Raw genomic sequence first — 24,784 nt, forward strand, 5'->3', positions numbered from 1 at the left:
ACTGGTAACGGCAGATCATAGACTTATGGGTCATAATGATCTCCCGGCGGCCATGAAGACCCGTAAATTGTAAGAGTGCTGGGGGGATTGGTAGCCAATCTACAATATCAAAAAGGATAACATATATACAAACAATATACTGATATCACTGTCCCAAACAAACCTAACAGTGGACAGACATATATGCAGTTGTGAATAGACAGTGTGCAAATTCAACTAGTGTAACTACATGAAACTGACACAATAATATACCAGGTATAATTAACTGTGGTTATATGTGTATCATAGAGCTGCCTGGAAAAAAACATACTAAAATATATAACACCCACGGGACTGTGCTGGAACCTGTTGGCCCTATGTATATGATGATACTTTCCCAGGGATGCTGAAACAGGTTGAATTAAGGCATGATTTAACTCCAAGTGGGGGGTAGAAAGTAAGCACCGTGTACAGTCCTCTTAGTCTTTATGTATGGTGAATAGTTGTGGATTTACAGATCGCATCAATAAATTCCAGGTCTTATGTTTTGAGAAGGTTGTGTCTCTAGTATAATCAACTAGCAGGGCAGTTCTAAGTACTTAGTAATTCTGTCGGCAAACAGAGTAGTGTCCCAGGCTAGAAGATCAGTTCGGTAAGAAAAGGCTCTATCCTACCCCTGTTTTCAGCATTCGGCCATCTGGAAGGTATTGGTTCAACCAAAAACAGGACCATCGCTTCTGAGGAGCGCAACTTTCAAAGCTCCCTGTCTTATCTAATGTGAGTAGCTTGTATAGCTGATCAGTGAGATGTCGGTCCGGTAAGTCACAAGGTGGGGCAGAACGTTGCAGCGGCTTTTTTGTTTGTCTACTCACGGCACTTCCAGGGATTCCCAGGCCCATCTGTTTCAGCCCCGGAACACGCGTGTCCTCTCAGGAGACCCTGAGCAGTTTACAGGTCTGCGTGCTTCGCCCAATATGGGACGCTCTGCCAAAGGCTGTCGCCAGACCCCAGAGGCGTCACTCTGGTCAGTCTCAGTGGTAGCTCCGTTATTGTCTGCAGCTACGGAGCCCGGCACCAGGGATATCGAGTAGTCTCCACCCACTGGGTCCGCTATTGTTGCGGGAGAATTATCATCCTGCCTGGTTCTTAGAGTAAGGTGTTTTAAAGGCCGCACAGTAGGTTTTCGGTCCGATGGTGTTGTTGCATGCATTTGGTTCTCTCTAATGGCTGTGCACATCTGTGATAGTGCCTCAAAGCTGTCCACAATGAGATCCGACATGTTCCGGTAATGCATATCTAATAGATCAGCCATTAAGTTCTCAAGGTGCTGCCACTTAAGTGTCATATTGCTGTTGACGAGGCAAATAATAAAAGATATGAAAGTATATCCCCAAGAGTCTATGTGCTGTTAGGTAGAGAGAGGAAAGGACAGCTTTCAAAGCTGCTATACCCGGATAACCGGGGGGGGGGGGGGTTAGGTATAGGCCAGGCCCGCTTCACGGCCTCCACTGCGTACCTCACCGTTCCAGTACTTCAGGGCAGAAGGTGGCTTCGCATTTTAGATCAAACTGTGTTGCATAAGTTACTGTACTAGAACAAGTGTGTTTCAATCCTAGATGGAGCCGTAGCTAAGCGATATGCAGTGGATAGATATGCTCAACTCTTCAGCTGCTGAAATATGCGACCATCATGGCCGCCGCCCGGAAGCATCCCCCCCCCTTCTTTTTTTTCTCTTACCATTATAATACATCTCAATGGCCATCTTTGGGTCCCTGTGTCCTGCGACCAGGGTCGGGGAATATTGCATAGTATAAAATTAAATAGTTACTAAGCCACCCTAAAATTCATAGATTTGGAGTATGTTACTTTTCCTTACTCAGAGACCCACATAACGTTAAAGGCTTCTCAACTTGCAAATCCTACCTTTTAACTATTTTTTAAGATTATTTATACACTGTGTGCAGAATTATTAGGCAAATGAGTATTTTGACCACATCATCCTCTTTATGCATGTTGTCTTACTCCAAGCTGTATAGGCTCGAAAGCCTACTACCAATTAAGCATATTAGGTGATGTGCATCTCTGTAATGATAAGGGGTGTGGTCTAATGACATCAACACCCTATATCAGGTGTGCATAATTATTAGGCAACTTCCTTTCCTTTGGCAAAATGGGTCAAAAGAAGGACTTGACAGGCTCAGAAAAGTCAAAAATAGTGAGATATCTTGCAGAGGGATGCAGCACTCTTAAAATTGCAAAGCTTCTGAAGCGTGATCATCGAACAATCAAGCGTTTCATTCAAAATAGTCAACAGGGTCGCAAGAAGCGTGTGGAAAAACCAAGGCGCAAAATAACTGCCCATGAACTGAGAAAAGTCAAGCGTGCAGCTGCCAAGATGCCACTTGCCACCAGTTTGGCCATATTTCAGAGCTGCAACATCACTGGAGTGCCCAAAAGCACAAGGTGTGCAATACTCAGAGACATGGCCAAGGTAAGAAAGGCTGAAAGATGACCACCACTGAACAAGACACACAAGCTGAAACGTCAAGACTGGGCCAAGAAATATCTCAAGACTGATTTTTCTAAGGTTTTATGGACTGATGAAATGAGAGTGAGTCTTGATGGGCCAGATGGATGGGCCCGTGGCTGGACTGGTAAAGGGCAGAGAGCTCCAGTCCGACTCAGACGCCAGCAAGGTGGAGGTGGAGTACTGGTTTGGGCTGGTTTCATCAAAGATGAGCTTGTGGGCCTTTTAGGGTTGAGGATGGAGTCAAGCTCAACTCCCAGTCCTACTGCCAGTTTCTGGAAGACACCTTCTTCAAGCAGTGGTACAGGAAGAAGTCTGCATCCTTCAAGAAAAACATAATTTTCATGCAGGACAATGCTCCATCACACGCGTCCAAGTACTCCACAGCGTGGCTGGCAAGAAAGGGTATAAAAGAAGAAAATCTAATGACATGGCCTCCTTGTTCACCTAATCTGAACCCCATTGAGAACCTGTGGTCCATCATCAAATGTGAGATTTACAAGGAGGGAAAACAGTACACCTCTCTGAACAGTGTCTGGGAGGCTGTGGTTGCTGCTGCACGCAATGTTGATGGTGAACAGATCAAACACTGACAGAATCCATGGATGGCAGGCTTTTGAGTGTCCTTGCAAAGAAAGGTGGCTATATTGTCACTGATTTGTTTTTGTTTTGTTTTTGAATGTCAGAAATGTATAATTGTGAATGTTGAGATGTTATATTGGTTTCACTGGTAAAAATAAATAATTGAAATGGGTATATATTTGTTTTTTGTTAAGTTGCCTAATAATTATGCACAGTAATAGTCACCAGCACACACAGATATCCCCCTAAAATAGCTATAACTAAAAACAAACTAAAAACTACTTCCAAAACCATTCAGCTTTGATATTAATGAGTTTTTTGGGTTCATTGAAAACATGGTTGTTGTTCAATAATAAAATTAATCCTCAAAAATACAACTTGCCTAATAATTCTGCACTCCCTGTATACATTAGCTTCTACAACAATACATTCCTGAAGGGATAGCTTAGTTTCAAGCCCCCAAAAGTTATAAATAGAAATTCTTATCTCTCTCTCTCTCTGTATATAGATAGATAGATATTGTACCAAAATACCATCAGATGTATGTAGAAATATGTATTTATGAATAAATAGAACATATTCTGCTATGTGAAGAACATTTGAATGTGAAATATTCATATTTTAATGTCGGCTTAGTGTGCATGAGAATATGCAATCAGGTTTATGTGCGAGTAGGGTGTTACGGTTTTTTCCCATTCCCCAGTTTTGCACAGCAGACATGGTTTTATTAATTCACTTTTTGTGATTACCTTGTATCTAAGCCTCTTCTAACTGCCCCTGATCACATGACTTTTTATTTATTATCTATTGACTTGCATTTAAGCCAATTGGTGCTGTGTTGTGCACAACCCACGGCCGTCAGCACAATGTTATCTATATGGCTCACATGAACTAGCACTCCCCTGTTGTGAAAAGCTAATTAAAAAGCATGTGATTAAGAGGCAGTCTTTAGTGGCTTAGAAACAGGCAGAAATTTAGAGATTTAAAGGTTATTAAAGTATATTGATATAACAATGTTAGTTGTGCAAAGCTGGGTAATGGATAGTAAAGGCATTATCTATCTTTTTAAACAATAACAATTTTTGATCAGTCTATCATTCTGTAAGAAACAGCTCATCTTAGCTCATCTCTCAAAGATTCAGCTACCATATAACTTGCTAATTCAAGCAATACTGAGATTGACTCCTATTGGGAACTGAACTAGTCCGTTGGGGTACTAGGCGGCCTTCCCTTGTGCTATTTGGGTTTGGTGCGGCTCTTGATCCGCTGTTAATTTATTACGCTAACATTGCAGCCTACCGCACTGTCTTATCATCCTTAAAGCCACTACAGCCAACAGCCAGACCAGTAACACACACCGCATACAGATAATGGAAATCTTTGAGAGACAAGTTGAATAAAGCTTTGATAATCTCTCAACACTCCTACAACCAGCCCAACTGGTGAGAGTCACTCAACAAATATCACCAGGTGAGGACTTGCCTGAAGACTCAAGATGTGCAGAGATAAACATAATTCCACCACCTGAGGGTTAAAGAAAGGGGATCGCTATACTCTACAGCACCCGGAAATGTGCGGCCGGCTTCCCGGAGCTGGGTATGATTCAACCTCCACCTAGAGAAAGTGTGCATGCAGTAGATCAGCTGAAGCAGAGAAATAGGAGTACAAGTAATTCTGGTCCCACTGTGCCCTCTCTGATGTCATCAGGAACATCAGAGACTGCAGCTCTGGATACCTGGTCAGGCTCAACAAGTAAAATCACCGGACTACCACATGTAGGCGGGACTGGGTTGGTCCTGATAGTGGAGAAGGCTGTATGGCGCTTAGCCCCCAGACCTCATAACAATACAGAGAAATATCACTGCAATAGGACATGCAGAATCCTTATCATCTTTCTGAAAGCTGGAATGGGTTAAATATAAAATTAGTTTGCATAAAAAATTGTGTAAAAATTGCTGGCAAGTATTTTAAAATAATTTTCAAAAATAAGGAAAATTAGTTACAAAGCTGTGCTGTCTGGAATAGCTAACGCCACTCCCCTTATCAGTGTTTAGACACAGGCATTGTATTTCAACTGAGTTCACAGCTTCTAGACATGCTCCAACAGATAATCCCTATTCACTTCTGCATTTTACCAAAACAAAGGTGGCTATAGCTACAGCCATAGAAGTAAATGTGTGGGAGGAGTTAGAGCTGTACAATTCAGAAACTAAAAAGAAAGGGTTAATGGCGAGGTACTGCAGTATAAATTTGCAGGTAAAGTAATTAAAGTACATATTATTATATTTTGTCTCTATCCCAACTTGTTTTATGTCCCTTTAAACCTGAATATTAATTGTTTTTGTGGAAAAACACTTCAAACTTCTTTCTGAGTTAATTAACTGTTTTTGTCTCAAAAGAAAAACACAATAAAAGTGATGTCAATAAACAGTTTTTATTGAAAAAACAACCAATTACCTGGTGGGAGAGAAAGAGAGGGAAGATAAAGAGTGAGAGGGGAGAAACAGGTCCCATTGCTACTTTGCTGCAGAACATGCCATTAGGTGCCTGCTGTACAAAGTAGCACAGAATTACACTGGCTAACATCACAGGGTTTTAATACAAACTGATAATATCAACAAAGAGCTATAACCCCCATATAACACGAGTTTGCATGAAACTATACCCAGAGATTATATCATTGGTACTGTCCTGTCAACTATGGGAGTTTACCCACACTTCAATTCCCTACTGATGTCAATAAATTACATCACCCAGCACGTTTCCGATCGTAAACTTTATAATTCTATTGTGAACTTTGTAATCACCTCTCTCAGATGTGGGCATGCATGCCATAGGTTCACCATCTGTGTTCTAAAACGTGATATATTGTCTGCATTAAATGTTCTGACAGGTGACATTAATTCTGACCTAGATGTTAAAACAGAAGATCTGAGTGTAAAGTGTCAACTGGAAGCCGCAGAGCAGGAAATGTGTTACAGTGACAATGAAGGTAAGTGCACGTGTGTGACGTGTCTTCTGTTTATTGGGTATTGCCTGGCTTTTATAGTTATTGTCTGTAAGTACTGTACATTATATCACCAGTCAGGGTGTCACCTCAATAATTGTCACAATACAATATAGTCTGATTCTCACTCACTGTTGTCACATTTCTTGTGTTTGTTTATCCTGATCACATGACATGCACACCCTATACATGTCATTTATATCTGCCAGAGTATAGCATTTCTATTGTTGTCTGATCAGCTACAGATACATCAATAGCACTTTGTAGGAGCATAAAATAAATCTCAAAGCGCTATATGATATTTTAAAAAAGGCAATATTAGTAATAATTACCCAGGTGAGAAGTGGCAGCAGCGATGACCATGGAAATTGTAAGCATGTCTAATATTGATAACTGTTGATAATTCCATCATTACCCCTACCCCGTGTGGTTATCTATTAATTTAAAATATCTTTACTTTCTACTAAATTTAAACCACTAAATCTCTATGGTGGTTCCACTAAAACCAACACAGATAAATTGTGAAATAAACTCTATGAGGGGTCCTCCATTATTTGTCAAACAGTTTATTTAGGAATCAATATATGTTAATAATAAGATAAATATTTACAGGTATATATATATATATAAATCTATTTTACAGATACAGTCCACATTTTAAGATACAGGGCAACTTTTCTACACTAACCCCAATTGTGCAATACTACTACACAGAATATTATCCCAGAAATACTTAGCCAGATTCTCTGTGTCCAACATCATCCATCTTTTAGCAGGAGCAGGATACAAAGAAGAGAGGCAGAGGCTCTGGTGTTACAGTATTTTATAACCCAATTCAAAAGGGAGTGGCTTATCAAATGCCACTCAAAAAGACCAATGGGAGTGTCTATAGTTCAGAGAGAAAGGTGTACCTGGGGGAAGGGATCCCAATAACAGCTAAGTGAATATTCCAGTGATAAAATGTCACCACATTCCCTCACTTTTTCTTCTCCTATGTTGCCCCGTTTTCTAGTTATACCCACTAGTACAGAAGAACACAGTGGGAGCGAAAACCTTACAGGAGAAATTCTCCCACCATCCCTTCGGAATCATTCCCTCGGCGATATGAGCTCTTCTGTACTTTCCTAGGACTGTCAATTCCTAATCTAACTTTATACAATTCATTAGAAAAATTAATTTAAAATTATACATAGAAACACAAAATCCTATGCTAAACCCCATTAGCAACATTTATACAATGGTCTTAAATATTGGGAAAAGTTCATGTATGAGTGTGTGAGTGTGGGTACACTAGATGGGTATGCGTGTAGTAAAATCTTTATTAAGAAAGTGTGAATTGTGCCTGTAAAACAAAAGTTATAATGGTTCACTGAAGTTCTTTGTTGACATCTTTTGGCATCTGGTCCTTGCTTTTGGCATCTGGTCCTTGCTTTTGTTTTACCAAATCTCTCTCTTTGAACCACTTTGTTTTTTTCCAAGACCCTCAAAGGAATGAAAAAAGATTAAAACCAGGCATATATTTACTTCACACTACAACACTCCATCTGCAGTAGAAACCACATTCACAGTTATTAACTTCAAGTTGGAAAGTGCCTCTGTTATTGCATCATCCCACTCGCACCCTTACTTAACTTATGTTGCTTGATTTATATGATTATTTACCCCTTTATGCTATATATTTATATATATAATTATTTTGGCCTAATGCACCATTTTACATCTCCATTGTGATACATTATACTTATTTAATTTGTCCAATGCCACCATCATATCTTCATGGTAAGATCAGTCCTGAAGACACCTGAAAAACAACAATCTATAATATGTGTTATCGGGGAAAAACTGGAAGGAAAGGTGAGAAGCCTTCTATCTTCATTGGTTTTCTTCCTGCAAGATAAGACTTCAGACAGTTTACATAGAAATGGTATTGCATGTGGCCTCCCAAAATTAATCACAATGGAGGTATCTGTTATTGTTTTTTTGTTTTTTTTTTTTAGAAAGAGAATGCATCAATTAACTATACATTCTTAATATTGGCATTTAAAACTTAATAATGAAAAAACACTTAAAATTATTAATTGAACTTAAAACTAAAGTACACATTACACGATACAAATGTACTGCAAACAAATATGCTTATACACAAAAATGAATGATTTAATTTGAGCTCTCCAGCTCTGTCAGTTGCTTCTTTAGAAACCCAATTTGATCTCTCATTCTCCTGTTTTTTTGTTTGAGTTCCCAATAACTTAAGTTGGCCTTATTGTTTATCTCATTTGACCTCAGCCTCCAATTTTCTCCTCTGTTAATATCGCCATTTAAATTCCTGTCTCTCCAGTTTTCTGTATTTGATGCTCTACTATTCTGATATCCACAAACATTCCTTCTATTACCCCTCTCTGATTCCTGCCTGTGAATATTCAGATTATTCTCCATTGACTGCTTCACTGCAGAATTTGCCTTAATGGTGTATGGGTGATAATTCCACCACTTCTCAGCTCTAGTGAGCACCATATGTAGGTTTGTGGAGTTTGGATCATACAGCTTTACAAACTCCTGACATTTTCTGGGGAGAGCTTCAAGTACCCTCTGTATGTGAGCTGGTGACCCCCAGACCATTTGGGTCTGTGGCTGGCGCAGCACACACCAAAACAAAACTCTTTTTGCTACTTCAAATGGCCCATCTAGTGGTCTCATGGTAATTTCACTAATCTCTTTTTCTAGACTAGTAAAATTGAAAAAGGTTTTAGCTATCCTGCCAGCCTGATCACATATACTTGAATGAAATCCTAATAACCTGTTGGCATAGGGGCCCATGGCATCTTGAAGCAATTCTGTCCATTCCGGCATGCTCATACCTAATTTTATGGCTTTTTCAGCCCCCTTGTGAAACCAATGTGAAAAGTTATTAAAGCTGTTTGTGGGGATTGTGCCCCACCATTTCTTAAAAATGTCTTTATCTGCTACAGTCATTGGCCTAGTCTGATTTGAAAAACCTGTAGGAACTTTCAGGTTGTTAAAATTCTCAGAAATTATGACAGGGGCAATTGGAACAGAACTTGGGTTTTTAGTGGGGCCCATTTGCATTTTATCTTGTGTTATTACTTGTTTGGGCTCTTTCCTTTGTGGCAGTAAGTTATCACTATCTGCATTGTTCCCAGAAATATCACTAATTATTTTTTCTTTTTGTTCAATTTTCATCTGTAACTCAGTAATTTTGTTTGAGTATTCGTTACTGCTGTGTTCTGTTAATTTTAATTGACGTTGTAATTTACTGATCTGTATGGTGTTAGTTAAAGCAGAAAGCTTAATACAATCTCTGTCAGTCTGTGTGTTATCTAACTTTAATTTAAGGTCTTTATTTTGCTCTGTCAGGTCTCCAATAATGTTCGTTAATTCTTTTATTGTTGAAATCACTGCCTGCGCTATCATACATTTTCTTTTATTATTATTAATCTTTTTAAGAGTTAATACCTGTGTTAGTATATCTAAAACACTTTCACACTTGTTGTTTTTAGCTTCTGGGATGAGGAATGGACCATTATATTTCTGAATGTAATTGTTAAAATAATCACAGATTTCCTGTGAAATATAGTTTTTTTCAGACATTTTTAACAGATAGCCGTTAGAACTAAAATAATAATAATAAAAAATCTATATATATATATATATATATATACTAGAATAGTGTGTCTCTCACAGCATAGTAGTTTTTTTTTTTGTTTAAATGTTAACACAGGATGTACAAGATACCATTGAGATGCTAATTTTACACAACAAAGGACATAGCAGTTAAGCCATGTAGAAGGGTAGTAATTAGATCTGTTTATAAGCAGGTCAGCATTCCAGCAGAGGTGGTAGTATAGTTAAGTTTTTCTAACCACTGCTCATTATTCTTTATTTTAAATCTGGGGAACAGACTTAGAATAGTGTGTCTCTCACAGCATAGTTTGCCAGACTATTTTAACTGCACCAAATGCAAGGAATTATCATCTCTATAGGGCAATGAAACACCAGACTAAACAGAAATTAAGCAGAACAAAATAAAAAAATTAAATATTGTTCTCTTTTAAAAGGTGTAAACCATCAATAATACTAACCTAAATAAAATAAATGAACAAAGCAAAGCAAGGAATCATTTTTACTGATATTTTCCCAAATTGAGGAAAAATTATAAAAATATTTTAAGTACAGGAAGATTCTTCTAAATGCTAATTTCAACTGTAGTTTTGGTCCAGGATCTGCTCCAAACACAGGAAATGCAAATTTTTAACTTTGTTACCCAAAACAAAAGTTACACCTTTTGTATTCGATACAAACTTAATTAAAAATCTGAACAAAGAAATGGAAGAAGAAAGAGGGAAAACAAAATATGCTTTAAACTGCTTATGGCTTAGCATATTCCCAAAATTAAACTGTAATTTCTTAACTTTAACTGTGGCAGCTATTAAAAGCTTTTGTTTGTAAAAACATTTAGATGGGACCAACACAACACATGTCTCTAAAATTCATTAGAAAACTGATAGAAAACTGGCTCAACAATAAAAGTATCCAGTTTCCAAAAACAAGAAAAATACAAGAGTTAAAGGGACAGTCTAGTATAATCAACTTCCCAATTTACTTCCATCATCAAACTTGCTTTTTTTCTCTTGGTATTCTAAGTTGAAGCCAAACATAGGTAGGCTCATATGATAATTTCTAAGCCTTTTAGGGTTGCCTCTTATCACATGCTTTTTTTTTTTTTAAATCTCTTTTCAACACAAAGAGACAGGAAGTACACATTGGCCATATAGATAACAATGTGGGGGTTATTTAAGATTTAGTAAGCTACAAACAGCAGGCCTGCTGAAACCAACCATTATGTGCTTCCCCTATGCAAATGCAAATTTATACAGACCAGAAATACAGGTTTTTTAAAGCCATGCTTTTCTTGAGAAACATACAACAGGCCTTTGAAACCAACCACTATTTGCGCTTTTTAAATAAAGTACTACATACAAAACTTTGCTATAAAACACCAAATCTACATTTACTGCAGTTAAATTTAAAATAAATCAACATTCATTTGATTCCTGCAAAACTAAATGGCATATGGATTCGTCTACAACTTCATGGCCGCCAAAATGTGGTTATCTATTAATTTAAAATATCTTTACTTTCTACTAAATTTAAACCACTAAATCTCTATGGTGGTTCCACTAAAACCAACACAGATAAATTGTGAAATAAACTCTATGAGGGGTCCTCCATTATTTGTCAAACAGTTTATTTAGGAATCAATATATGTTAATAATAAGATAAATATTTACAGGTATATATATATATAAATCTATTTTACAGATACAGTCCACATTTTAAGATACAGGGCAACTTTTCTACACTAACCCCAATTGTGCAATACTACTACACAAAATATTATCCCAGAAATACTTAGCCAGATTCTCTGTGTCCAACATCATCCATCTTTTAGCAGGAGCAGGATACAAAGAAGAGAGGCAGAGGCTCTGGTGTTACAGTATTTTATAACCCAATTCAAAAGGGAGTAGCTTATCAAATGCCACTCAAAAAGACCAATGGGAGTGTCTATAGTTCAGAGAGAAAGGTGTACCTGGGGGAAGGGATCCCAATAACAGCTAAGTGAATATTCCAGTGATAAAATGTCACCACACCCCGCATGCCCGATGTCTTGGGGTCACACTTGACTCAGACCTTTCCTTCACTCCTCACATTGAGTCCTTGGCTAAAGCCTGCCGCTTTCAACTTAAAACATCTCTAAAATTAGACATTTCCTTACACAAGACACAACTAAGATTTGAATCCACTCTCTCATCCTTTCCCACCTTTGACTACTGCTACTCCATCCTTTCTGGTCTACCCAGCTGCTGCCTAGCTCCTTACAATCCATAATGAATGCCTCTGCCAGGCTCATCTTCCTTACACGTCACTTTTCATCTGCTGCACCTCTCTGCCAATCCCTTCACTGGCTTCCTCTTGCCTCCAGGATTAAACAAAAAATCCTCACTCTGACATATAAAGCCCTCAACTGCACTGGTCCCCCCTACATTTTAGACTTTGTCTCCAGATGCTCTCCCTCCCGTCCCCTTCTCTCTGCTCACAATCTCCTACTCTCCTCCTCTCTTGTTACTTCCTCACATTCACGTTTACAGGACTTCTCCAGACTGGCCCCCATCTTGTGGAACTCCCTGCCTTGCTCCACAAGACTCTCCCCTAGTTTTAACAGCTTCAAGCGCTCCCTAAAGACTCTACTATTAAGGGATGCATACTACCTACACTAACCTTTCCTACCTCCATTGCTTTCCCATTGAACCTCTTAGAATGTAAGCCTATGAACCCAACTGTTTGCAAATCACCTTCATAAGAGCCGACTACAACAGCGCAACACTCGGCAGGGCCCTCTACCCATTTGATCCCTATAAATATTATCCTGTATACCGACTTTGTTTATAGCGCTGCGTAATCTGTTGAGTCTACAAATACCTGATAATAATAATAATATTGTACCCAGCTGAATTGTGTATTCTAATGAGCTATTTAAAATTACGTGGCGACACATATGCAGATGCAGGGATGCGGCCTGTGGGTGGTACATTTTTTCTAGATACATTTAGTAAGAAAAACCATGGACCTCTCTGTAATATTGTATATGTTTGTATAAAGTAATCAGGATGTTTGTGTGTATGAGCTTGTGTAGTGTGTCTGTGCATGTTTCCAGGGGCTGTTGGAATACTAGTGTTGTTCTGTCACCATAAGATACAAATGAGAAGAAGGAACCTCATGGTGTAGGATTTTCACAGCAATAGCAAACGTATTAAAATAAGATTCACTGGGGGCGGAGCTTGATGCCGAAGCGGCAGGACGTGCTTTGGAAGAGCTCCTCACTATAATCAATATTTTACTAGCTAATTCACCAATTTTGTGGAAGTTGGTGCACATCAATAATCCTGAAGATATGTGGGAGCTTGCCCATTGAACACTTCCCTGACCTATGCTCTTTGGCATGTTGGAATAGTCACAGAGAGACATTCTTTGCAGTGAGGCCTATGAGACTTGACTGGAGACTGGAGCCTGCTGGAGTTTAGTTTAGCGTGTGTCATCCTCATTTACCTAGAATACGGATGCAACATGGAGAACATTTCACAGCTACTACACGCTCTGCTAGCGAACTTTGAAAGGAAAATGCTCCAGATTTTTGGTGAAATACAGTCACAAACGACAGGAGACGGTAGTCAGCCTGACTTTTTGGTAGCTACTTTTGAAGTACTGCAGCTTTCGGAACAAGAAAGGCTAACTGATGTGAATTTTAAGACTACACTGGCAGTTTACGTTTTACAGGATGCAGCCGATCCTCAGAGACAGTTCTGCGAACGCCCAATCCATGAGATGGAGGAACGGGGGATCTCACAGAGTGATTTAAAAGGCAGCCTAAGAATATGTGAATTTTCCTTGCTGAGACTGGTAGTGATGGGCCCTAGCTGCCTGACCTCATATTGGCGATGGCCTGCCTGGATTGCTCCTATAGAGGAGATTGTCAAGTCCTTACCTGATGAAGTGAGTACCGATTCTGCAGCTCCTTTATTAGACAGGCTCCCGCAAGAAGTCGACAAATTCGACCCCCGAGAATTGACACCACCCTACACGACCTACCTGGGGCACGCATTCTCAAGTACAGGAGTGGGATAGGAGATGCCCACTACTGCGGGTTAGCCATAATAACCTTTACTGTCAGACAGTAACATGTTCATTTATTCTCCTGCTGCTACTCATGTTCGTTTTATCTTGAATTTTCTAAGACGACAGTAATGGCTGAAATCCTGGACTCTGACAAACATGTGGGACAATTACAGTGTTTACGGTGGGACATGCTGCTCCTGCTATGTTCTGTGGCCTTACCAGTGAGATATCTATACATGGCCCAGTGCCTAGTTTAAAGTTTATTCCTATTTATAGTTTAATGTTTTTATGCATGTGATAGTGAATTCTGTATTTTTTGGGTTCATATGTCCACAGTTTAGCATATCATTTTTTATTTCTTTTATATTTTAGTTTTAATTGCAAGGTACTGTTGTAATGTTTTATTTTTATATGCTATATGCTATATAAATAATATACTGTTGTAATGTTTTATTTTTATACGCTATAAGAGGAACTAACTAGCTAAATAACTGGTTCAATTTGGGTATGCAGCAATTGGAAGCCCATATGTACTACTTTATATTTTTATTCCCCATATTTGTGGTTAGATTCATATACATATTCAGGCACAAGCTGATTACTTTCAGATAGTTGCATTTTGAACAGTATGAGATTCTGGCGTCTATGCATACTCATATTTTTTTTTAAATTTATTTCTTAGTTTGACATTCTAGGAATTCGCTATTTGGGTAGACAATCAATCTCCATGGTACTCTTTCCTAGTTCGTGATTTAATTTTTATTTTAGGTCTATACGTCTATACCGGACATGTCCACTAGGTCGGAGTACAACCACAATTCTAAATTTACTAGTAAAGTGGGTCTTTATTTTTCTGTTTATATTTTCAGCGTAGAAGTAACTAGAACTATGAAATAGCTTATGTTGAACTCCTAGAGAATTCTTAGTAAAGGATAGTATATTTTGTACCTGATACTAGAGATTTAAGCACTTTGGTCATAATATCTGACTGTGAGGAGAAGGGTGGCTATCTAATGATATAGATTATTCTATACCTTTTAACCTCTCATTTACTTGAGTTTTTTTTTTCTTTTTAATATTTTTATTGAGGTTGTGCGAGAACAATACAACTTAAATTAAACAACACATCAGTAATACAAATATAGGTGTTACATTTCAATTTAACAATTTCTATATATGTTGAAAGATAAGATTCTCAATATGAAGTATCCTATTAAAAAAAACCCAGAAAACTGGAACCTCGTTTTCTTAATTAGCAGTGTGAATGATCATATTTAAACCAATGAACTCGAATTAGTTTAGCAATTGACATGTTAAGTATAAACACAAATGAAAATACAGTTCTACTATGTAGGTAATATGGTAAGATAGATAAATATAGATAGGTAGGTTGCGGCATAGACAAGAGAAGCCGCGTGGTTAGACCTCCTGAATTAGGAGGTTCATTATGGGGGTGGGGGGGGAGGTGGGAAATTTAATGCGATGGATAGGGTATGTAGCTAAGGAGGCATTTAAATTGTAGAATATCACAGGCAGGGCAAGTAAACCTCAAGTAATGGCTCATCAAACATTTTAGGTGAATATCAAGGCTAGTAACCTGGAGTCTGATGGGAAAGTTCTAACAATACTAGTGGTATATTATGGATTTTAGATCTGTTATTACCTTAGTACACAATCAGGACCTTTATGGATTTAATTATGAGTATGAGAACGTAATAAACAGCCTGTGCTGTTGCATTGAGAGAAGGAGCTGATTAAACGCTGGACTGATGTCATACTTGGCATATTGAGGCATAAGATCTAAACTTAGAAATTGGGCACTAGACATGCAGCTCAGTTAAGATAATGCGGGTAAGGAAATTATAAATAATACTAGTAGTGTAGGTCCAAAAAATAAGAGCGTTACTTATATACATTGAATTACATTACGGTGTAAAACTATGTCTAAAACTATGGAGCTATGTATTTATAAAATATGAATATCCCGCTGCCCCGGCCGCTGGCAGCAAGATGTCGTGTTTAGAAATCATAGTTGAACTCCAAATATATGTAGGAAGTATAATAAGCTGCAGACATATAGGTGTTATAAGATGAAGTGCTTAAATGCTATTTATATAACAATGGGTATAAATAATCAGAGAGGGACCTGTAAGTGTAAAGTAGTATCTATACATGATAACTAGAGAGGTGATGGTCTGGCCCCATTCAAATATACATCAATCACATAATACAGTAGACCACAAGTAGCTGGCTTTATAGCACATTAGGCAACACCTGAGTAATATATTCAACTTGTAGTGAGCTGCTACTTTGTAATGAGGTAATTCAACTTTGATGGACATAACTGGATTAGAAGCCTATAAATGGACTGGCATAACAGTGAGCTCAACTTCTGTTATGGGTAGGTGATTTCTCTATAGTGTATGATATCTAGTAACAAAGAAATAGAATGGCATATAGCATGTAAGGTGCAGCTTTAAATGAAATGGCATCAGCATAAATATAATTATCACACCTTAGTGGTAAGGTGGCTCTAGAAATAACCTATTGGGGATTTCAGAGCATATTGTAGAGTAAGGGTTAACAAATTGCATATAGGCATAAAGATATAAGCACTTAAAATAGTGAAGAGAAGATGAGTAATAAACAGTTCCATAGTAATGTTCTTTAAATTTACCCCACACCAGTGGTTAATGATATATAACAGTCTCATAGCCTGTGAGGGATTTTTAACTGTAGAGCCTCAGGGGCAGCATAACACCAGTAGTAAAAGTGAATCACAGGGAGTTTCAAACAATAACAGTGTATATTCAACATAGCAGGGAAGCATCTCGCTTTTAAATCACTTATGGAATATCTTTGGAGGGTTATGAGTCTATAGGGTAAGTTCCAACCGCTCCTAGTATTGCATATTGTTCTAGCCAATGCCCAACCTATGTAGCCTGGCCGGGGTGCTTGACCGCTGCAGCCCGCAGATGCGAGGGGCCGACTGAGCTTTGCTGAAGTAATGGCATTGAAAAACTGCAGACCTCTGGGCCACTATGTTGTGGGCTGCTGCTTTCGAGTTGATTTGAGCAAAACAGTCTAACGATGAGAAGGTTGCTGATGAGGTGAGGTAAAAACCGGCTTGGGCTGCTTTAACCATAGGTAATAGTACCTGCATGCGGCTGTGAGATTCAGTGAGCGGTGCTTGCTGTTGTAGGAGGTTGTAGCTCTGTAGTGCGACCAGCGACAAGCTAGTAGGGGCAGTTCCACTCTCCGCTGCCAAAACAACATGCTCAGGAGGCGGGGGACGCCGGGGCCCCAAAGCGCCGCCGCTCCCCGGCATGACCATGCAGATGGGCTTGTGGTTAGGATGATCCAGGGTCATGTCATCTTCCTGCCGGAGCGCCAGAGTGGGTAAGCGCTCAAACATGCTGCGGCACCCATCTAGAAAAAGATGGATCTCCCCCATAATTTGCTCCACTGTAGCCATATCGAGAGATGGTAATAGGCGCCAGGATCGTGATAGTGATAGGCCCAAGATGGCTGACTTCAGAACCTCTTGTCAGCAAGCTTCCCACTAGAGTCCTGAGATTCTGTCACTTTGGGGAGGCTCACAATAGTAGAGTTAGATGCGCCAGTCATTTATACTAAACAATCTTCATACCGGGATAAGTATTGAAGCTGTAACAATCCTTAAAATTAATTTTTGTATGCGATGTAGCCGGAGCTATTGATATGTGCGTCTGTACTGCTTTGTTGCTGGCTCCGCCCCCCCATTTACTTGAGTTTTTATATACATGTAACTATTAATATAGTTGCTACTCTCACTTCAAGTTTACCACAGGCCCATGTGTATGCATATTCTCCACAGTGAGGATGCCGATATGTATATTTTTTTTTTATGTGAGATGGCCCCATTGTATAAAAGATGTCTCTATCAAAGGTTCTTTTCTAATATTGGATCCGCCCCCCCCATATTTCTATCGGTTTACTGGATAAGCAGAGGAACACAGATTCCATTGAACTTTCCCTAAATTCTAAGTATGTCTCAATTTTAGGAAGCATATGTTTCTTGCAAGTAGTTTAAGTGACATGGGATTTTTGATAGGTGCATAGAGTAATGCCTCATAGACAGATAACGCATAAATCATAGACCCAACACTGGTTCTTTTATTCTTATTTGTCAGAATATTATAGTTTTTGCCCCTTACATAATATATATGACAAACCTCTTAGGTATTATGCAATTTTACTGAGTTAAATTTATTGCACTATATATTTTTATAGCACTTGTTGGTCCTATATGGAATTAGACGTATGCTTCGTCTCTTATCTTCAAAATATTTCCCTTCCCCCTACAACACTGATCATAAAGGTGAACCCATGCTCACTTATTATAGTTAGGTATTCTATGTTGCTAGATAGAAAGAGCGTGTTTGTTTACACTCTTATTGGAACTATATATGAAAAAGAAAAATATTTGAGGTTCTACTACTATTTTAACATAAGTGTATTATAATTTGAGCTCCACTGGCAATGAGTCATTTTAGGCTTTGTATACTTTAATGATGTATAATGTGGACATAGATGTTTTTGTAATAGTCTGGGCACTTGTATTAGACTGCTTTTGTTATTTGCCGAATGTGAATTATATTTTGTTATGTTGTGATATACCTCAATAAAAAATATAAAAGAAAAATAATAAAAAAAATAAGATTCACTCACACTTGGTAAGGCACATTCATCTGCTTAAAATGCCTTCCCGGGACCTCTGAGCTGCCTATTAAGCTCTCTTCAGGTAATCAGGAACTCCTTTCCTTTTCACCAGAAGCCAGATATTTCTCATGGTAGATGCTTTGAAGGAAATCTGAGTGGGGCAAGTGGCACCCACCACACATTAAATGAGACAGGAAAGAAGTGGTTTGCAATCCGGTACAGCCACAGATAAGCAGGAGTATATAAAAAAACTTTAATAAAAAAGCAACATGTTTAATCAGGCATAAAATCATATAATCAAGCTCCTGCTTCTAAACTCCTACCAACTAATCATTAGAACCATTACATAACAATCTTCTTCTGCCCGATCCTAACCCTCACAGCATAATGCTGCACAATACCAAATGTACTACATTAAGGTGGACCAATATTATTGACATAGAAAAAAATGTCTAAAAAAAACTAGTTAAAAATGTTTTTTAAAATAGTGCGACTATCCATAAAAAAAGTAATAAACACTATATGAAGTTGTAAAATATAAAATGGGTGAGAGTCACTGTCAGACAATATTATCATAATCTTATTCAGTACCATGTAAAAGAAAAAGACAGAGGCGCACAGGGCCAACTCAAGTGAAATATTTTATTATCAATGAAATACACACATAAAAACTAACACTTACAAGATTCGTAAGTGCTACAAAGCACATCTGTTGAGCACTGTGTAAGTACAGCTGCTGCTCCTCCACACCAGGTTTAAGATGGAAATTTTCAGGCACGGTATCCGGAACCCCTGCTCTGATAACCGTGGATAGGATTCTGGGACAGCTGGCCAAACGCTTGCTCCTGCAAGTATTCTGGGAATTGTAGTTCGACTGTTGTTTCAGTGTTACAATAACTTCCTGTGCACCCAACAAGGCGCAACTCCAAACACATACGTCACTACTGCCTCATGAAGAAGCCCGGCTGCTGATCGGGGGAAACGCGTTAGGCTACTAAGGAGCAAGCGTTTGGCCAGCTGTCCCAGAATCCTATCCACGGTTATAAGAGCAGGGGTTCCGGATACCGTGCCTGAAAATTTCCATCTTAAACCTGGTGTGGAGGAGCAGCAGCTGTACTTACACAGTGCTCAACAGATGTGCTTTGTAGCACTTACGAATCTTGTAAGTCTTAGTTTTTATGTGTGTATTTCATTGATAATAAAATATTTCACTTGAGTTGGCCCTGTGCGCCTCTGTCTTTTTCTTTTACATGGTACTGCATTGGAGCTGAGGATTGGATTGCCCAGCTGATTACAGGCAGCACGGAAACACCTATCCAACAAATTGTTTACAATTAAGGAAAGTAACATACGCCCTTCTCCTTCTTTCACATTTGGAATATCCAACATAAGAACATAATTGGATTGGACTCAATCAGAACATTATTTGATTGTATGGACTCAGTCAGTAACTGTAAGGTACTATATACCATTTAAAGGGATAACATAAATAGGCTGAAATTTGTTTTTTGTTCTGCAACTGTTTGCAACTGCCTATATTTCTCTATCCTGTGGTTCTTCCCTTATTATAATTTTTTTGTTACACTTTAAAATTATCATTAGCAAGATTTATTATCTGTGTGTGTATATATTGATACAATAATATAGAATAAGGATATTTATCAGTCATATACATATATATATATATATTCTTTAGCGCAATCTATTTTGTTTTTAACCTTGGTGTATAATCTTATTCAGTGCCTTTATTCAGCGTCTGAGTTTGTTTGCTCAATATCATCTTAAAGGTGCATGAAACCCAATTTTTTTCTTTCATGATTTAGGTAGAATATACCATTTTAAACTACTTTCTAATTTACTTTTATTTTCTAATTTGTTTCATTCTCTTGGTATCATTTGTTGAAGGAGCAGCAATGCACTACTGGTTTCTAACAACACATGGGTGAACTAATGACAATCGGTATATATAAATGTAGCCACCAATCAGCAGCTAGAACCTAGGTTATTTGCTGCTCCTGGGCTTACCTAGATTAACCTTTCAGCAAAGGATAACAAGAGAACAAAGCAAATTAAATAATATAAGTAAATTGGAAAGTTGTTTAAAATTGTATGCTCTGTCTAAATCATGAAAGCAAAATTTGGGGTTTCATGTCTCTTTAATAAAGGGGGCAGGAGAAACCTTCATGAGACCTGTCCAATAGCAGTCTTAGTGTGCAGGAAAAAAATGGGAAAGGTCTTATTGACCAATGGGTGAATAAAACATACCTACCAATGGGTTAATGAAACATACCTATCAATGTATAAGAATTAAGTGAACGTTGTAAATCAATCCTAACACAGGATGTATGAATCAAGATGTGATGGGAAGGCTGAGTTGCCCTGTCACTATGTTAGGCATAAGGGCTTTAAGAATACTAGTGCTGGGTTGTCCCCATGTCAGATATAGGGGCTGTTGGATTACTACTGGTCATTGTCCCTATGTCAAGTATAGGAGCTGTTAGAATACTAGTGCTGCATTGTCCCCATGTCAGGTATAGGGGTTGTTGGGGTACTAGTGGGTATTTTCCCTAAGCCATGTATAGGGGCTGTTGGAATACTAGTGCTGGATTATCAACATGTCTGGTATAGGGGTTGTTGGGATACTAGTGGGTATTTTCCACATGTCAGGTATAGGGGCTGTTTGAATACTAGTGCTGTATTGTCCCCATTTCAGGTATAGGGGTTGTTGGAATACTAGTGCTGAATTGTCCCCATGTCAGGTATAGGGGTTGTTGGGGTACTAGTGGGAATTTTCCCTAAGCCAGGTATAGGGGCTGTTGGAAAACTACTGCTGGATTATCCCCATGTCTGGTATAGGGGTTGTTGGGATGCTAGGGGATATTGTCCACATGTCAGGTATAGGGGCTCCGTGAATACTAGTGCTGTATTGTCCCCATTTCAGGTATATGGGTTGTTGGAGTACTAGTGCTGTATTGTCACCATGTCAGGTACAGGAATTGTTGGAATACTGTGCTGTATTGTCCGCATATCAGGTATAGAGGTGTTAATGTGATGTAAATGCATTTGTAAAGCGTAAGATAGTTTATTGTGAGGTTTTAAATTAATGGTAAATTTTACATGTTTTAAAATCGGGTCTACAATCTAAGCAATATTTTACAGGGACTGTACTCTATCACTTCTAATGAAGATGTGCTGTAACTTACTTTTTAATCTAGCCTTGTAGAATGATTTTACCCACTAAAACCTGTCACATCACATGGGAGGTAATTCTGATTGATTGCAATGGGGCTGTATTTGTAGCATTTACGGTTGTGCTAATGTCATTGCATGGAATGTTTCTTCCAGATGTGACTGCTAGTGATGTTGGCTCAGGTTTATTTACCATAAATAACATATTTTTAGCATTTTATTTTAATTTTTAAAAAGAGACTTTAGAAACTGTGACAAAAAGGCTGTTGCTTTTTCTAAATCCCAGCCACACGGATTAAAAAGATGTATTCAAGCCTCAATTTCCTCTTCCGTCTTATTTTATTATCTTTTTACAATGAAAAGCAAACTCTGCACCACATCACCTCATAAAGTGCCATTTTCAAGGTATTTTTCAAGTCGCCCGAGAGTGTTTTATTAAACCCGCAATACCCTCTACCTATCTTGGCTACTCTACATTGTGAGCACCCGAATAACACAAAATGGCTTGTCGCTCTTTCAAATAATACTAAACACTTCTAGAAACCTGGTGCATTACTGTTAAAGTTACTGGACATAAAAGTTGCGTTGCTAGTTGCTATGCCTGGGAAAGCTTATCTGTTTGTGGGATCTGGACACAAGGGGCAGAAACCATGGGGCAGTATGTAATTGGCTTTTGCATGTTTACATTTCACACCTTGTACTGTAGGGTGCCCTGCAGGTGAGTATATGTGTGACGTGTTTGAGAGATGCAGGGCACAGGTGAGTGTACATGTGTGACGTGTCTGAGAGATGCAGGGCACAGGTGAGTATATGTGTGACGTGTCTGAGAGATGCAGGGCACAGGTGAGTATATGTGTGACGTGTCTGAGGGATGCAGGGCACAGGTATGGGTGTGTGATGTGTCTGAGAGATGCAGGGCACAGGTGAGTATATGTGTGACGTGTCTGAGAGATGCAGGGCACAGGTATGGGTGTGTGATGTGTCTGAGAGATGCAGGGCACAGGTGAGTGTATGTGTGTGACATGTCTGAAGGATGCAGGGCACAGGTGAGTGTGTGTGATGTATCTAAGAAACACAGGGCACAGGTGAGTATATGTGTGACGTGTCTGAGGGACGCAGGGCACAGGTGAGTATATGTGTGACGTGTCTGAGGGATACAGGGCACAGGTGAGTATATGTGTGACGTGTCTGAGGGACGCAGGGCACAGGTGAGTATATGTGTGACGTGTCTGAGGGATGCAGGGCACAGGTGAGTATATGTGTGACGTGTCTGAGGGACGCAGGGCACAGGTGAGTATATGTGTGACGTGTCTGAGAGACACAGGGCACAGGTGAGTATATGTGTGACGTGTCTGAGGGACGCAGGGCACAGGTGAGTATATGTGTGACGTGTCTGAGGGATGCAGGGCACAGGTGAGTATATGTGTGACGTGTCTGAGGAATGCAGGACAGAGATGAGTGTGTGTAATGTATCTAAGGAACACAGGGCACAGGTGAGTATATGTGTGACGTGTCTGAGGGACGCAGGGCATAGGTGTGGGTGTGTGACGTGTCTGAGAGATGCAGGGCACAGGTGTGGGTGTGTGATGTATCTAAGGAACACAGGGTACAGGTGAGTATATGTGTGTGACATGTCTGAGGAATGCAGGGCACAGATAAGTATATTAATGCAATGTGTCTAAGGGATGCAGGGCACAGATGAGTGTACGTGTGTGACGTTTAAGGGATGCAGGGCACAGATGAGTGTACGTGTGAGACTTTAAGGGATGCAGGGCACAGATGAGTGTACGTGTGAGACTTTAAGGGATGCAGGGCACAGATGAGTGTACGTGTGTCACTTTAAGGGATGCAGGGCACAGATGAGTGTACGTGTGTGACGTTTAAGGGATGCAGGGCACAGATGAGTGTACGTGTGTGACATTTAAGAAGTGCAGGGCACAGATGAGTGTACATGTGTGACGTTTAAGGGATGCAGGGCACAGATGAGTGTACGTGTGTGACGTTTAAGGGATGCAGGGCACAGATGAGTGTACATGTGTAACGTTTAAGGGATGCAGGGCACAGATGAGTGTACGTGTGTGACTTTAAGGGATGCAGGGCACAGATGGGTGTACGTGTGTGACGTTTAAGGGATGAAGGATACAGATGTGACATGCCTTAGAGACGTAGGATAAAGGTGAGTGCACATAGGGGACATTCAGATTTAATGCTAAAATGTAATCATCTTTATATGGTGTATACAGATTTTGTTAAAAACAGAACACAGTAACTGTAAATAATGTTTTATTTTATTTAGGTGAAAATGATGCTAAGATTATGCATAAAAATGATCAGTGGCTAAGAAATGTGCCTGAAGCTCCAGAGCAGGAAATATGTGACAATATTAATACAGGTGAGTTTGTACTTCTGTATAACAGGGCACAGGTGTGGGTGTGTGACATGTCCGAGGAATGCAGGGCACAGGTGAGTATATGTGTGACGTGTCTGAGGGACGAAGGGAAAAGGTGTGGGTGTGTGACGTGTCTGAGAGATGCAGGGCACAGGTGAGTATATGTTTGACGTGTCTGAGGGATGTAGGGCACAGGTGAGTGTATATGTGACGTGTCTGAGGGATGTAGGGCACAGATGAGTGTACGTGTGTGATATGTCTGAGGAATGCAGGGCACAGGTGAGTATATGTGTGACGTGTCTGAGAGATGCAGAGCACAGGTGAGTATATGTGTGACGTGTCTGAGAGATGCAGGGCACAGGTGAGTATATGTGTGACGTGTCTGAGGGATGCAGGGCACAGGTATGGGTGTGTGATGTGTCTGAGAGATGCAGGGCACAGGTGAGTATATGTGTGACATGTCTGAGGGACGTAGGGCACAGGTGTGGGTGTGTGACGTGTCTGAGAGATGCAGGGCACAGGTGAGTATATGTGTGACGTGTCTGAGGGATTTAGGGCACAGGTGAGTGTATGTGTGACGTGTCTGAGGGATGTAGGGCACAGATGAGTGTACGTGTGTGATATGTCTGAGGAATGCAGGGCACAGGTGAGTATATGTGTGACGTGTCTGAGAGATGCAGAGCACAGGTGAGTATATGTGTGACGTGTCTGAGAGATT

At 39.5% G+C, this 24,784-nt stretch overlaps 1 protein-coding gene across 1 annotated transcript in view; it reads left to right on the plus strand.

Moving 5' to 3' along the window:
• LOC128655636 (oocyte zinc finger protein XlCOF8.4-like) overlaps nt 1–24,229 on the plus strand; it is a 118,788-nt gene extending 94,559 nt beyond the window's left edge. Inside the window, exons 8-9 of the mRNA XM_053709227.1 lie at nt 5,982–6,080; nt 23,974–24,229. Coding sequence (XP_053565202.1) covers nt 5,982–6,080; nt 23,974–24,224 — 350 coding nt within the window. The 3' untranslated portion in view covers nt 24,225–24,229. The remainder of the gene's footprint in view (nt 1–5,981; nt 6,081–23,973) is intronic.
• Nucleotides 24,230–24,784: the final 555 nt, after the last annotated feature.

This window comes from Bombina bombina, chromosome 4, assembly GCF_027579735.1.
Source record: "Bombina bombina isolate aBomBom1 chromosome 4, aBomBom1.pri, whole genome shotgun sequence".
Taxonomy (NCBI): Eukaryota; Metazoa; Chordata; class Amphibia; order Anura; family Bombinatoridae; genus Bombina; species Bombina bombina.